The 14,724-nt window shown below is 47.3% G+C and overlaps 1 protein-coding gene across 2 annotated transcripts; it reads right to left on the minus strand.

Annotated features, from left to right (window-relative positions):
• Nucleotides 1–1,427: 1,427 nt before the first annotated feature.
• SGK1 (serum/glucocorticoid regulated kinase 1) lies at nt 1,428–9,944 on the minus strand. 2 transcript variants are annotated; one of them, XM_013304993.3, is made up of 12 exons: nt 9,574–9,944; nt 6,859–6,934; nt 6,358–6,433; nt 5,810–5,914; nt 5,283–5,366; nt 5,045–5,176; nt 4,646–4,758; nt 4,327–4,450; nt 3,887–3,982; nt 3,617–3,772; nt 3,422–3,511; nt 1,428–2,666 (listed from the first exon to the last, which is right to left on the minus strand). In XM_013304993.3, the coding sequence occupies exons 1-12, from the start codon at nt 9,803–9,805 to the stop codon at nt 2,499–2,501; spliced, it is 1,452 nt and encodes a 483-aa protein (XP_013160447.1). In that variant the 5' UTR covers nt 9,806–9,944; the 3' UTR covers nt 1,428–2,498. The 2 variants fall into 2 exon arrangements, with proteins under 2 accessions (XP_013160447.1, XP_005230197.1); XM_005230140.4 differs by lacking the exon at nt 9,574–9,944 and adding an exon at nt 7,041–7,378.
• Between the last annotated feature and the right edge of the window lie 4,780 nt (nt 9,945–14,724).

A 14,724-nucleotide genomic window follows, 5' to 3' on the forward strand; every position in this document is an offset into this window, starting at 1 on the left:
CAGTTCTCTGCTTGCGTATCTGCACATAGCACCTTGCTAATGCCTGGGGAATGTGAGACAAAGATAATGCATAAAGCAGAACTTTGTTGCTTAGCAAGTGCAGTTTCATTTTCTATAGGAGCAAATTAGCACTATATATTTAAACATCTCTAGCCTACGCGTCATCAAAAGGTGTTGTGGGCACTTTACAGGACTGGAAGACTTTGGAAGGCCTGTCAGGACACTATTCAAAGAGTTACTGAATGCATGAATTTGGGATTGTTGGGAGTTTGAAGGGGAGGTGGCTGCACCTCTTCCACATACTAACATGATCTGAAAGAAGTGTTTTATTGGTTGCTATAAATTAGCATTTTCAGCTCTGAGTGCGGTCTCCCAGACATAAGTTTATAGCTGAAGCCATACAGGTTTTTTTGTTCCTACATCTAACGGATAATAAAAGATGGAAAGTTACTGCGTGCTTTTATTTTGGAAATATAATGAACAGAAATATCATCCCTATGAGAGCTTTGCTTACACTGCTGTTATCACAGTGGCCTGAGCAACAGTTGACTCTGTCCAGGTTTTTCTCAGCAACTGCTCATTCTGATTCTCTGAATTGCTACCACCACCGACTGCAGTAACCAGTGGGTAATGGGAGCTGTAAATAAGCTGCAGACACCCAGTCCCTCATAGAAGGAAGCCACCCATCCCTATGCAAAAGAAATTGAATGGGATCACCCAAGAAGTGGTTATCTTAACACTTAATTCTTTGTTGAAAGTCCCTCTTGTAGGCCACCCAGCAGTACTCAGTAATAAAAACCTGTATTTGACACCTCAGTTTTAGATGAATAGCCAGTTGTACATCACCCAGGTGAGCATATTATCAGTTGTTGAAGTCTACCCTCCCCATACAGATTTAAACACACTGGTAAACTGGGTGCATTACACTCCCCACATCCTAGTAGCAATGTTCGATGCTCCAGGATGGACTCCCAGGTAGGGAGTTTCCATCAGCCTTACAAAAACCTGCTGTTAGCATACGCCCGCAGCATAGTGCTAAGTCTTTGTTACACAGCTCACCTAAGGACTTAATTCTTTATTGTGTAGTTATGCTTTGTCCACACCAGAGAGCAGCATCTTCACTTTCCTAGAGAAAAGTAATTTTGAGGAAGTGTGAACATTTGTATCTCCTAAGAGCACCCACATTGATACACACCCACTTGAACACCCACAGTTGGAAGACCAAGTATTTTGCCAAGGTGTATCCATGACAGGACTTGTATGGGCGCAGTCTGATGGAATAAAAATCACACCCCCAAGCAAAATTACACGGGTTATCTTAGCTGATGACAGCTCAGCCTTATTCTTAATTTTTATATAAAAAGCTCGCTAAATTTTTTCAGAGAAAACCTTTGTTTTAAAATAAAAAATGACAAAGTTTATGGAAGTATTTTTCAGGATTTTACTGCAAACCAATGGGTTTGGTCACAAAAAATATGATACATATAACCATGTTAATTATATTACATTACAATGATGGTATACATTACAAGTAAGTCTGTAAGTTTAAATATACATCTAGAGTTACAACTGATGTACAGATCTTTTTTTACAATACATACAATCAGGAATGAAAAAAACCCAAACCCCAAAACCATAAATAATGCCCATTTTACAGATGACACCTTTAAAACTAAAAAAGACCAGAAAAAAAAAAAAAAAGAAAAAGAAAACAACAGCTTTGACTGACTGCAGCTGGGGCATTTTGGTCCATAAAACCCCTTTCTAAAAATAGAAATCTTTTTTCATAGCAGCAATGCTTTCTTCAAGCATTTGGATACAAGTAATTGAGAGCCCATTTCAATAATTTTAGTTGACTGTATAGATTTACAAAAGAAATTTCAAAATTACATTTAATTTATCTTCCAAATATGGAAGAAACAAACAATGCCCCACATTGTGGTATCCTGCAAGTGTCACACTGATGCTTTAAACTAAGTCCATCTGTAGTACGCAGACCACACACATACCATTTGTTCACATAGTAAACCCACATAAATGAACTGAGAAACACACTCTGCAACAGGGAAAGCTTTGGAGCTCACAAGATCTCATCAGAAAAAGGCACATTTCATAAAATCCTTTTCACATTCAGACAGATCTTCAGGCAAGGCTTTTCGGCGCATGACTTCAAAACAGCTTGTTCTTACTCCTACGATCTGCTGTAGCAGTCTATGGCAGCAGTCACTCTTGTTTTTCTTTCCCAAGGAGACAGCACCACTTTGGGGGAAGAACGAATGGAAATGAAAAGCCTGTAAAGCTCATTTAGAGAGTGATGTGCTCTTCAAAAAAAGCTTCCAGCAAACAGTATAGTTGAAATTAAGGCTGCAAAGCTGCCATGGTGGAAATGTGCAAATTCTCTTTCAAGATGACAGGTCAACTGGCAGTTCCACCAGAAGGCCAAACAAAAATAAAAATAATAGTTGTTATTATTATTTAAAAAAATAAAGAAAAAATGTTCACAAGAAAGAGTCCATGGGTGGGGCATACGAGAAGCCCAAAAAAGCCTCAGCGGCTTCTTTGACGCTGGCAGTGATGAGGATGCTGTCTGGGGACTGGCCAATGGAGTTGGGGACTGGCTCATCTGTAAACTCCGGATCAAAGTGTCGCAGGTCACTGGGGCCACTCTGTGGAAAGGGCAGAAAAGGAAAGACACAACATTTAGACCCAAATGTTTTGTGGGTGCACAGTTCAATTCAAAGTGGGGACAAGTACTCCTATGTAGAGACTCACAGCATTATGACCTCAGGCCCACTGTTTAACAGCTATTGCCAGTTGTAGTTTGACCTTTTTTTTTTTCTCCATCTTGCTGGATATTGTCTCACTAAACCAAAGATTCAATTTAATACACTATCCTCCAACTAAGCTCATGCAACATAAGCCAAACGCAAACATGCCACTCTTCCATGTGGCAGTTTGCAGGGGAGGACTTTGATTTCTGGCGTAGTTATTAAACTCAGTTTATAAAAAGTTCAGAAAAGTGAAAGAACAACCTGCACAACCAGATCCCTCTCTTTAGATGTTAGTATCTGACACACCAAATGTAACTCTGCCCTGAGGAAGCTACTTGCATTTCACACCTTACTTCCCGTTAAGTACAACAGGGATGCCGGGGATTACTTTAAAATAGCCATGCAAATGAAGCATGTAAGAGGCCGGAAAAAAAAAAAAAAAAAAAAAAGAGCTAAATTTAGATTTTCCATCAGCGAAAAGTCAGCTACTGCTTATTTCTAACCTTGCCTGGAGAGCCACAGGGGAAGGAAAAGCCATGTTCCCCAAATACAGCCATCCGGCCAGTTCTGCCCACCTCCTGGGCACCCCACAGGGACAAGGGGGAAAAAAGACACTCTCCATACGTTCTATAATTAGAAGTGATACGTACCACATTTGGGTTAAAAGGGGGTGTAATCTTCTTATTAATGAGATCATCCCAGTTAATTGGGGAGAAGAAGATGTGATTCTTTATCTCCATCTGTTAACAGAGAAAAACAGATTAATTCAGACCCAAGCTAGTGTAAGCAGTATGGCCTAGTCATCCTCCCATGCTGCCTACAGGCACTGGCTGGTTTGCACTTACAAAGTCCTCCTTGGCGCCAAGCCTCTTTGTCCTGTCTTTCTGCAAGAGGCCTTCCAGGAGATGTCTAGCTGAGTTGGTAATATTTGGCTTCAGCTGCAAGGGTTTGTTCAAGATGTTGTCGTACATTTCTGCCGTGTTCCTGCTGTAGAAGGGTGGCTGCGGGAACGGGAGAGACCCAGGTTAATGACACTGACAGGCAAGGCAAGGGGTTTCTTGCAGGGAAAGGACAAGGAATCTAGTTTTATCATTCATGAAGGATTCACTGCTTACCAAGCCATAAAGCATCTCATACAGGACTGCTCCCAGGCACCACCAGTCCACAGTTCGGTCATAGGGCTGCTTATGAAGAACTTCAGGAGCGAGATACTGTGTAAGAGAAGGAAGAGAGCCACGTTAGCCAAAGGCATCTTTATAGTTAGGAAAGTCTCCCCATTCTCGAATGAAAGAAGCTAACTGAATCCCAGCAATATCTGAGCTACCAGAAAGCTACAAGCTCTTTATAAACAGGGAGATGTCTCAAGAGCTGTTCTCTCCTGATCCACAAGCTCTCTGTGTCCTGCATATCCTCACTGGGAGCCTGGTATTCCTAGACCCGTAATACCCCCTGGTCGTCTAACCAGCCATAAATAAACACGGGAGATGTCAGTTTTCACTGATGAAGACAGCATTTGCTGCCGCTCTGCGAGTGGCGGGCTGAGAACAGGCCATACCTCTGGCGTGCCGCAGAAGGTGGAGGTTGTGCCGTTGTGCTCTATGTTTTCTTTGCAGAGTCCAAAGTCAGTCAAGACAATGTGCCCCTGCGAATCCAGCAGGATATTCTCTGGCTTCAAGTCACTGTAGGAAGAGATCAAAGATGAGTGTTCATTAGGGGACCTACAGTGAGAATCTTAGGTGCAACTGTTTACAGAACTTCACTAAGTCACAAAATAACATTAAAAGCAATTTTGAGCTCAAACTGAGATCCACTTTTCATGCTGATTCAACAAAGCACATTTTTTTCAGTCTGACAAACCAAACAAGGTCACTTACCGATAAACAATGTTCAGGGAGTGCAGGTAGCCCAGTGCACTGGCAATTTCAGCAGCGTAAAAACGGGCTCTCGGCTCCAGGAAGCAACGCTCCCTCTGGAGATGGTAGAACAACTACAGGAGACAGAAAGAACAAAGTTGCATAAATGGTGCCAAAGCCTGTTAACAATGCACTTAATTAGATTCAACATATATAGGGAGGGAGAACAATAGCAGGAAATGGCCTAACGATCCTTTGGTAGTTCAAAACTTGGCAGGCTGGAAACACTCAATCCAGTAACTTTTCCCTTATGACTTCTCCCCTTGCAACTTTTTTTTTTATTTAAAAGGAAGGGTGAAAAAGTCTACCCTACCACCGTGCACATGATAGGAAATACTACTTGATTTTCTTAGAGCTTACCTCTCCACCATTGATGTAGTCCAGGACAAAATACAATTTGTCTGCAGTTTGGAAGGAAAAGTGAAGCCCGACCAGGAACGGGTGTTTCACATTTTTCAGCAGGACATTGCGCTCTGACATAATGTGCTTCTCCTGAGAACATAAGAAATCATCAATGTTTAGTACACTCGTTTAGTAATAGCAGTGAAAATATATTTGATTGACATCGCAATGGCATCATGAAGAAGCAGCTTATTACCTCCTTCTTCTTCAGGATGGCTTTTTTCTGCAGGACTTTAACAGCATAGAACTGCTCTTCTGCCTTATGCCGTGCAAGCAGAACCTGAAAGGATAAAATCCCAGAACTGAGCAATACTGAAACAGAGAACAACCCATAAACACAACTGGAAACGAGCCTTTATGTTAACTGTAGAGCACTGCTACATCCCTCTGGTTCAATGTACAATCCCTTTGCTGGAAATGCCTAATGCTATTACCACCCTGGCAGATTTAATCTAGCTCAAAGTTTTTACTCTAGTTCCCTTCCAAAAACAAAGCACGCATTCTTCTCGGCAGCAGTGCCCCACACTCCCTGGCTCTTTTACAACTCGAACACAGCACCCTGCTCCCTCTCCCACAGGTACGCAGGTAGCCAGGCACTGGGCAGCAGGACACGCGGTTTAAGTGACCACCATTTACCAAAGCCAGTACAAACCTGACCCTTGGGCATTACATACAAGAGCTGAAGAGTATATAAATTACAACCAGAAAATAAATTAAATTTACCTTCCCAAAACTGCCTTTCCCAATCACTTTTAAGAAATGAAAGTCTGATGGTTTGGCATGTGGGTTGGATGATGGACCAAGATTGATCTGCTGTGAAGGACTCGGCTAGAAAAACAGAGAGAAGCCACATTTATTAAAACAGTTTTGTTAGTAAAGAGTCTCAACAGTATCTCTTTTAAAAATGTAAATAATGACTTTGAAAATGAAGACGACGCTTTTACCACTAAGAATTTAATATTGACCTCTACCAAATATCTTAAACTACTAGGAACTGCCTCTAAGATGACTATTACAGCCCTGGCTTACTTTAAAGTTCTTGTTGAGGTCCTAGCCACATTCCATACTTCAGTAACAACTAATAAAGCTTTTTCTAAAATTTCTTCTCTATGTCGGGAAAAAGTTTCAGTTTATTACTGTTTTTGCCAGTTACATCAGTGTGCTATGAGCTGAACTAAACAAAGTACCACTCGTTATGCTAATTTTGCTACACTTCTATTACCGGCCGATTTGCTGTTCTAAAAATGCTTCACTGGGTGAAAGCTACTTACCGGAGGGGAAGGATTAGCATTCATAAGTTCAGGCTCCTGAGGCTGGGAGATTTTCAAGATAGACTGAACTTCAGGGCTGCAAGGATAAGAGCGTGCATGATTAGATGAGTTACCAGAAGCGTCAGGCAAATCTTTCCACCAGAGGGCAAGCATGTATCGCGAAAGAGGAGTTTTGGTTTGGGCTATTACAGAAGGCAACTGAAACAACCTCTTTGATGCAAGGAATAAAATTAATCTAGAAAAAGTAAATTCCACCATACAAATAAATGTATTTATACTCTAAGTACAGTTCAAAATAGGGACGGGTCACTAGAAATCCCATCTGATGTATTTCTCCCAAACCCAGCTCAAGATTGTTGCCAAATGAGTAATACCTCAAGATCAATTAACTCTTCCATAACAGTCATGCCAGAGGCATTACAGTAAACATTTTTTTAACTAGATCTCACAACTGACAGTCATATTTGTGACCGAAATCCGGCCAGAATTGCCGATACTTACTGCTTGCATGCATACGAGTTGGTGGCTATCTTCTGAATGAAGTCGTTCAGTCCCATTCTTCTCTGCTTCATGAAAGCTATAAAGTAAAAGGACAGGGAAAGGAAAAAATAAAATTGTTAAGCTATCCTGCCAGAAAAATCACAGCCCCGCGAGCATCCTCAGAGAAGCCCCCGGCCGCTCACCGATGAGGATGGCCACCATTCCCCTCATCTTCGAGTAAGTCAAGGTAGGACCAGATGCCTCAGCCGCTTTCACGGTCATTTTGGAGCAAGAGATGGCGGGATAAACACCGACAGCACGCTAACACCGGCTCCCAGCACCGCACTGCCTTGGCTAGGCACCCGACGGCCCTTAAGTGGCGACGGTGATGGGCGGGACCGGGGCGGGGCGGCGACGCTCGTCTGTGTGTCCGCCCGCCCACCCCCCGGACGTCCTCGCAGGCGGCCGCCGTCGCCGTCCTTGCCACCGCCCTACATGGGCCGCAGCCCCCGGGAGAGCCCCCCACAGCATCCCTATCGTGCAGAGCATCCACGAGCAAACGCTGGACCCCCCTTTTTTTTTTTTTTTTTTTTTTTGAACAGCAAACTCCAGCAGCCTCGTCTCTCTCTGCCCCCACCCCACCTTCTTTCCCGGCCCTTCTTTTTTGCGGTTCTATGAAGCTGAAATCTGGCTCTGTCCTGGCAGAGCACCTCTGCCTGCCTACAGCCTGGGCACCCACCGCCCCGCAGCCCGCTCCTGCTCCCGGGCGAGCGGCGATAAGGGCGGCTGACATTTCCTTGAAGGAGCTGCAGTGACTCAGGAGAATAAGACTTCCTGCCCAGTTTTCAATAAAACAAACAAATGTCCCTTCTGTGCACTGCCCTGATTCCGGCTCGGACATTACTGAAAGGGGAGGGGGAAAAAAAAGTCCTTTTTAATGCCAAAAAGGGAAACAAGGGGAAAAAATCCCAGGTCCCTGAACCTGGAGGAGACCGCTAAGATCTGCTTCTAGAAAAGGTGGGGAGATGACCAAGAACTGCACAAGTGCAGTAAGGGAGGGGAAACCAAGCAATCAAAAAAAAAACCCCAGTCCCGCTCCGCTGTTTTGCTCCCGCTGTACGCGGTCATTTGGGAACACCGTGTACCCGGGACTTCGCCGCTCAGGCGCTTCCGTGCGGGCGCACCGGGTCACGCCAGGAGCGCTGGTGCATGCACGAAGCACAAAGTGAAACGATGCTGCCGTGGGCCCCCGCCCGTGGGGCGCAGGCGGGCACGGCGAAGGGCACCGCGGCCTCCCCCCGACACTGCCCCTGAGGCGCAGCCCCCGCGGTGCCGGGCTCCTGCGCTACGGGCGGGTGGAACTTTCCACCCGACGGGGCGTTATTCATGCGCGTATTTCGCCTCGCTGTCTGAGCGAAGGGCGATGGGCTGCTCCAGCTGCAACATGCCCCCGTCCTCCTCCTGCCCGGACCCCTTCCCCCCCCCCCCCCCCCCCCCCTTTATTTTTATCCCTGCACCGGCTGTTGCTGCCTCCCTCCGCAACCACAGCCGGCCGCTGGGCGGCATCCCCTGGCAGCTGCCCGCACCGTCTGCTCCTGGGGGGGAGGTGATGGCAAGTCCCTCAGCACAGCAGCCGTCACAGGCTGCAGCGCACCCTGAGTAGCAAGGCGGATGACCTGGAGTAGAGAGATAACCCCCGCGAGGTGGGCGCAAGTCTTAAAACGCACTGCAAAGGCTTTGCAGCAAAAGAACCAAGAGGGATGCCTGCCGGCTCCGCTCGTCTTTACACCGAGCCGCCGGCGGCCGTGCCGGAGCGGAGGGGGGCCCTGCCCGGCCACGCCGCCACAGTGCGGGGCAGTGGAAGGCAGCCGGCGCCAGGGAAGGAAGGGGCGACGGGAGAAGAAAGGAAAAGCTGGCTGCGGCTGGCTGGGCCCTAGCTTCTCCCACTTGTTGCTTTCCTCACTCTGTTGCAGAAACTGCCGCTCCCATTAGTGGAAGCGGAGACATCCCCCCGAAAAAAAACCCAACAAAAAATCCTAACAGAAGTACCCGCAACAAAACCCTGGGGGGGGGGGAAAGGAAGAAACCCCCCCCCACAAAAACTTGACAGTTTGGAATAGCAGCAGCCAGTTTCTTCTGCCCCTTCTGGACTGCTTTCAGAGTGCTGCTGTTAAAAACTACTCAAGACCCGCAGTTTTGAGGGTCACCGCAGTTCTCGTCTCCGGCTCGCTTCTCCCCCCTGGCATCTCCCTGCGGGCTCTACGACGTGGCGCCCCGCAGCCGGGCGCCGGCGCTGCCTGCCCGGCACACTCCCGCCAGCTGTGCGCAGCGGGGACCGTCTGCCAGTCGCCGGGCCGGCTCCGGCACTGCCTCCCCTGCTCTTCTGCACAACCTGCCGGGAGCTGGAACCCACCCCTCTCCTCCCCGCTCCACCGCGGGCCCCCACGCTGCCCGCCAAGTGCCCACGGCGCAGCCCGAGCGCTGCCCGCCGCTGCCCCGGCTCCAGCCGGTTTCACCGGGCCGCTCGCCCCCGCTTTGCATCGGTCTTTTCGCGAAGGGCAGCGTTGCTCTTGTCAAGTCACCTGGCCCCTTTCCGTGCCAAAGGCTGCCGCGGCTGTACCCCGCACGCACCCCCCTGCATCCTCCGGTGCCCGGCCGCTGGAGAGGTTACTTCCCCCGTGGAGCGCAGTTTCCCCGCCAGGCAGGGCAGGCTGTCCCGCAGAGCGGTGAACCCACCTTTCAGCGACGACTTCTCCTCTTTGCCCCTCATCTCGCTCCCCGCCGAGAGCCCGGGCGCGGCGCGGCAGCGCTGAGGCTGTGACTGGGCTCCCGGCCGCCGCCGTAATCCCAAATAACTCCCCTTCCTGGCCGGGCGGCCCGGAGGCAGGAGGGAGGCGGCGAGGGCGGCGAGGCCGGCCACCGTTCTCGCTGACCCGGTTATGGACGCAGTATCGCGGGCGGCTGACATGCAGGAGCGTTATAAAGTTCAGCACGGGCCGCCCCGCACACTCTGCCCCGTTGCAACATCGCCCTCAAAAATTACTGTAATCAGCGCGCACACGCACAGACGCAACCCGGGCGCACGGGCAGCGCCGGGGGGGGGAGGGTGCGCGCCGGTCCCAACTGACCCGCCGGCAGCGGCCAACCCTGCCCCACGCAAGGAGGGGCTGCCCACGCTCCCCCCCGCCACCCACGGGCGGGGGTCCCGCGCCCCGCTTCCCGAAAAGCCTCCGCGCCGGTTCGGGCAGAGGCGGGGCGGGGGGCTGCCGCAGCCCGCGGGGGGCGGAGGGCTGCGGCTGCCGGCCGAGCTTCCCCGCCGGCCGGATAGCGCCGGGGCGGGACCGGCGCCCCGCTCCGAGCTGGCACCCAGCGCCTTCCGCCGGCAGCGCCCCGGCGGCGCCCCCCGCCCGCGCGGCTCCGCTCCCCCGCCGCCCGCCACGGCCCGGCCCGGCGCCGCGCACCCCGGCCGCGCCCCGCCGCGGGAAGCCGGTGTCCCCCCCAGTCCCTCCGTGCCCCCTCCGGCACCCACCTGCCGGCCCCCGCGGCCCCCTCCCCGTGCTGGCGGTGCCGCCGGGCGGGCGCTTCGCGGCGTGGACGCTTTTAACGTGGAAGGCAGGCATCGCTCCCAGCGGACGAGTTATCGTTACTTGTAATTCGCGCGGCGCTTGAGAGGCACGAACCGGGCCCTCGGGAGCCCGGGGTTCGGGTGCACAGCCTGAGTGCTAAGGCCACGTTGTTAAAATTGCTGCTACCGCAGGAGCAAGCACCTCAACGGCTGAAACGGCCGAGAGCGCAGGCAAGTGGGCACCCAAAGATTCCCTTATTCAAAAGCCAGGTCTTATGGAAAAGCATCAGACGTTGTGAAAATCTCAATAAATTGCAAGGGTTTGCTCCAAGGATTTGTATGGTCAGTGAGTTAGGAGTGTACAGCTAAAAAGTAAATACAAGAGAAGAATCAAAAAAATTACAGTGATGTTTCACACTCGGTTTACTTTTATCAGGCAAAGATCTTGGTAAATTGTCCTGAACTTACAATTCTTTTTATTCTTATTTAGAAAATCTAATAATTTTTCAAAGCGAAATGAGTAAAAATAAAGTAGAAGGTAGACACTGAAAATAAAAAGGAAGGGAGACTCCACACCAGGAATATTAAAAGTTAGAGAACTCCTTGCACCAGGATGCGTGCATGGGAATGGCCTGACAAATCAACAGGGAAGAAAAGAAAAAAAAAAAGACTACAAAGGTGATGTGTCTGACCTGGAAGATTCCTGGACCACACATTCCTGGGAGCCAGGGCTGTTAGGGATGCAAATGTTGCCCTCTCCCTTAGCAGCCCTCCTTACTTATCTTGCTGAGTCAAGACCTCAGGATGCAACAGGTTGAACTCTTCCTAGAATTACTTGGCTGACTCTGGAAGGAAGCTTCCCCAGATTTTGCAAGTATTTTCAGCATTATTTGGCTTTGGGTTAATTAGACAAAGATGGAATTCAAGCCTTGGACTGCAGGAATGACATAGCCCCCAAATACAAGAGGCAATGGCATTCCTAACAGCATCTGTCTTCTAAAGAAAAATCTCAAAAGGTTTTACTTTCCTCCTGTAAATCCCCAGCAAACAAGTTCTTGCCTCTGACCTTGTAATTAAGTTCTGTGTGCAACAGCCAAAACTTTCAGTCAAGACCTTCAAGCTGCCCTCACAAATGCTGTCTACCAGTAGTAGCAAATAGATAAGGAACTGAGTAACAGCTTTAATAACAACCCCAACAGAGATTTTAAATCAGGAGCTTTCGAATGCTATCAACAGGTCTGCTAGTTGTTGTTCTGACAGGAGTTTTATTGACTGAAGCCCATATTGATCTGGAAACATCTAATTGATTTCAGTGTCATATTATGCCAAACACAAATTTGGAACATCTTTTATTTCCCTTTTCTGTTGCTTGCGGAGCAGGTTTACTGCATTGTCAATAAGAGGCTTTAGTGCCAAGGGATTACGCTCACAGGATCACAGAGTGATGCAGGGCTGTGCTGAGGAAAAAGTAATTCCCGTCCTTGTAGGAAGCAGTGGAAAATTACAGCATCCTTTAGATGCACTGACCTCTAGTTAAAATAGCTGATAAACGATGCCCTAACTTCCATTTTAATTCCAGCACACTGATTTGAGTCTAACAGAGTTGTCACTGCAACATCATGAGCAAATGTTGCAGGTATTTCAGCTCACAGCAGTCAGAAAGGGGTGACTGCAGGAGCAGCACATTTGTGTGCCTTTCTTTGAGTGTGTCGCCCCCCACCCCTCCACGATTAGTATAAATCCTTGCAATATTGTGTAGTCTCTCGCTTAGAGTCCTCATAAAACCAGGCTGGATGACAGAGGCTTGAATTCGTTATTGTTGTTACGAACTTAAAATACTGTGCTGTGGCTGCACAGTTTGGTCTTATCAGAACTGTGTAGGGCTAGTATGGTACATACTAACATAAGATAGTTACGTTCTAACATAAGATAGAAAAGTGGTAAAAAAGGGCTTGTGAGAAAAATGAAGATTCTTAGTGATGCTGTGAATTCAGTCTGCTGGTCTCCTTTGGTCACAAGGCAGCCTGATGTGAAGAGCTGGTACATGCTTCAGGATGAATAGGGTTAAGCAGGCACCGTCTGCTAACTCTGGCACTCAGATTATTTTTTTTCCCAGAACTTTGGCTTTTGAAGGATAATATGAGAGTTGGATTTAGGCATTTTCTATGAAGGACACAATCTAAACAAGTTTTCATGTATCTCTTGCTTGAACATATGTGCTAAAATACAGATGATAGCTGACCTAATCTAGTTATCGGGTCATCTCTCTTTCCCTTATCTCTTCACCTAGTGTTCCTGTGAGGTGTTTGCTACCATGATATATCAGTGCCTTTTATGTGTATACAAAGCCCCCATCGTCACCATTGTAATTCATTATCTTAAAAGAGAGATCACTTTAAGCCTGTAAGCCCTCCAGCAACCTTGGATTTAAGGCACCAAACGCTGTAAATAGTGAGCAAATTAGTCAAATAAAGGAATTTTTGCTAGAGAGAGGTTCAGCTGGCTGGTAACTCAAACCAGCAACTTGGATTCTTGGAGATGAATTTGATATGAAAACAAAGGCCTGCTAAAGGGAGGCTCACACTGTCAGGTTTTAATGCTTTTCCTCTTGGTGATACCACCATGTCTCTTGCCATTATGTTGAATGCTTTAATATTCCTTATTATTTCTAAGACATTTTCTTTCAGGAATGTTAAGAGGCTTCCGGAGCAGGATGCAAAAACATGCACACTAAACAGGGCTTTACTTATAGGGATTTCTCTCTAGTCAGCTGTAATTTTAGAACATATTTGCCACAGTTATCTGGGTCCATTGCTTTCAATAGGGTTATTACAGTATTTCTGAGGGTAGACCAATTACTCTAAGCTAGAGGGCAAGGGAAGAAATATTGATTTTTCCCTGGGTAATTGGTCCAAAATGAAATAAAAGTATTTATATATTAATTCATAATATATTCATCCTTCTTAAGTTTTGGCATTTGAGTTAGGCATAGAGTCACCAAAGGCACCCTCCTTGTCAGAAGAGACCAGTAAGCACCCTGGAGGAAACTCAGTGCATCTGTGGCCTGAATCAGGCAGTGTCTAATGTTTAATTGAAGGAATTTGGGTCTGAAACCCACAGATAGATAGAAGCCTTTTTGAATTACTGGTGATATTTTTTTGTTATTTCTGAGGCTTCATATGTAAAAGGTGTGGAACTACTTTAGAAGACCATATTATCAACATAGCCTGAGAAAGCTGGTCATTTTTTTCCTGATTTATATGTATTTAGATAAAAAGATAAAATCTTAGGGTAAGTTTAAATACCATAGATGATAGGCAGAGATTCCTGACCTGGCTCAGGACCTGGAGGAAGACTTGTAACATTGGTATAATGCTCCATAGTGCTCCTCAAGGATGAATTATACATCTTGGCTTCCAGCTAGTAGCCTTGCATGGTTTCTGTATTGTGCTGGATATACAAGACATACCAGCTTTCTTAAAATTAGTTGACATTATCTTGCCTTGCACTGTGCCTGATACCATCTCAGAGAGATGTGGAAGTACTAGTTCTATTTTATAAAAGTGGGAATTAAACGACAGAGCAGACAATGTGTCTCATCTGAGGGAAGTCTGTGACAGAACCAGAAATTCAATGTGAAGTTAACTTTCTTCCAATCTAATAACTAGATTAAGATTACTGTACAGCAATATATATTCCATATCTGCCAGCCTCATTCACATAATTACATGTGTTGTAAACAGACAACTTAGGATGGCAAGAGCCAGAGCAGGCACTGCAGGCATCTGCTGTAACTTGGTGGAATCCTACCTAGATATTTGGTATTACTATAGCCCTGGTTCCCTTCCCAGCAAGAGCTACCAATCACAGTGAAAAACGTGGGGCTCGGAAACACTGACACCTAAAAGGTTGTGATTCAGGAAAGGTGCTGAATCCAGATTTCTGGGGAAAGGAAGGAAGTATAACTGTGTCTACATTGAACTGGCAACTGGTAGTGTCACAAGCCACCATCCAACATGTTGGAAATGCCAGGAAAGTGTTTTTCCCACAGCTCACGATTGCTACAAAGAGTATTACCGTGAGACCGAAGAGTCTCACAGCTGTTTCACAAGCAGACACAGAAAGAAAAAGCCACAAACATCTGCAGCATTAATTTCTTTTTTTCACTTCCAGATGCTATATTCAAACCTGTTCAGTCATTCACTGCACTGTGAATCTCTTTGTTAGTATTCCAAACAGCCCAAATTTTTTTAACACCTTAAGCCCTAAAGTGAGTTGGCAACCTTTGATATAGGCTTCACTTACTTTGATAGAAACTGCCT

The sequence above is a fragment of the Falco peregrinus genome, chromosome 7 (assembly GCF_023634155.1).
Source record: "Falco peregrinus isolate bFalPer1 chromosome 7, bFalPer1.pri, whole genome shotgun sequence".
Taxonomy (NCBI): Eukaryota; Metazoa; Chordata; class Aves; order Falconiformes; family Falconidae; genus Falco; species Falco peregrinus.

Coding starts and splice junctions, on each gene's coding strand:
- SGK1 (XM_013304993.3), bottom strand. CDS start 9,805: ATGTCAGCCGCCCGCGATACTGCGTCCATAACCGGGTCAGCGAGAACG. Junction 6,935..9,573: donor GGAGAAGTCGTCGCTGAAAG/GTGGGTTCACCG, acceptor TTTACTTTATAG/CTTTCATGAAGCAGAGAAGA. Junction 4,451..4,645: donor TCCCTGAACATTGTTTATCG/GTAAGTGACCTT, acceptor CTCTTCCTACAG/TGACTTGAAGCCAGAGAATA.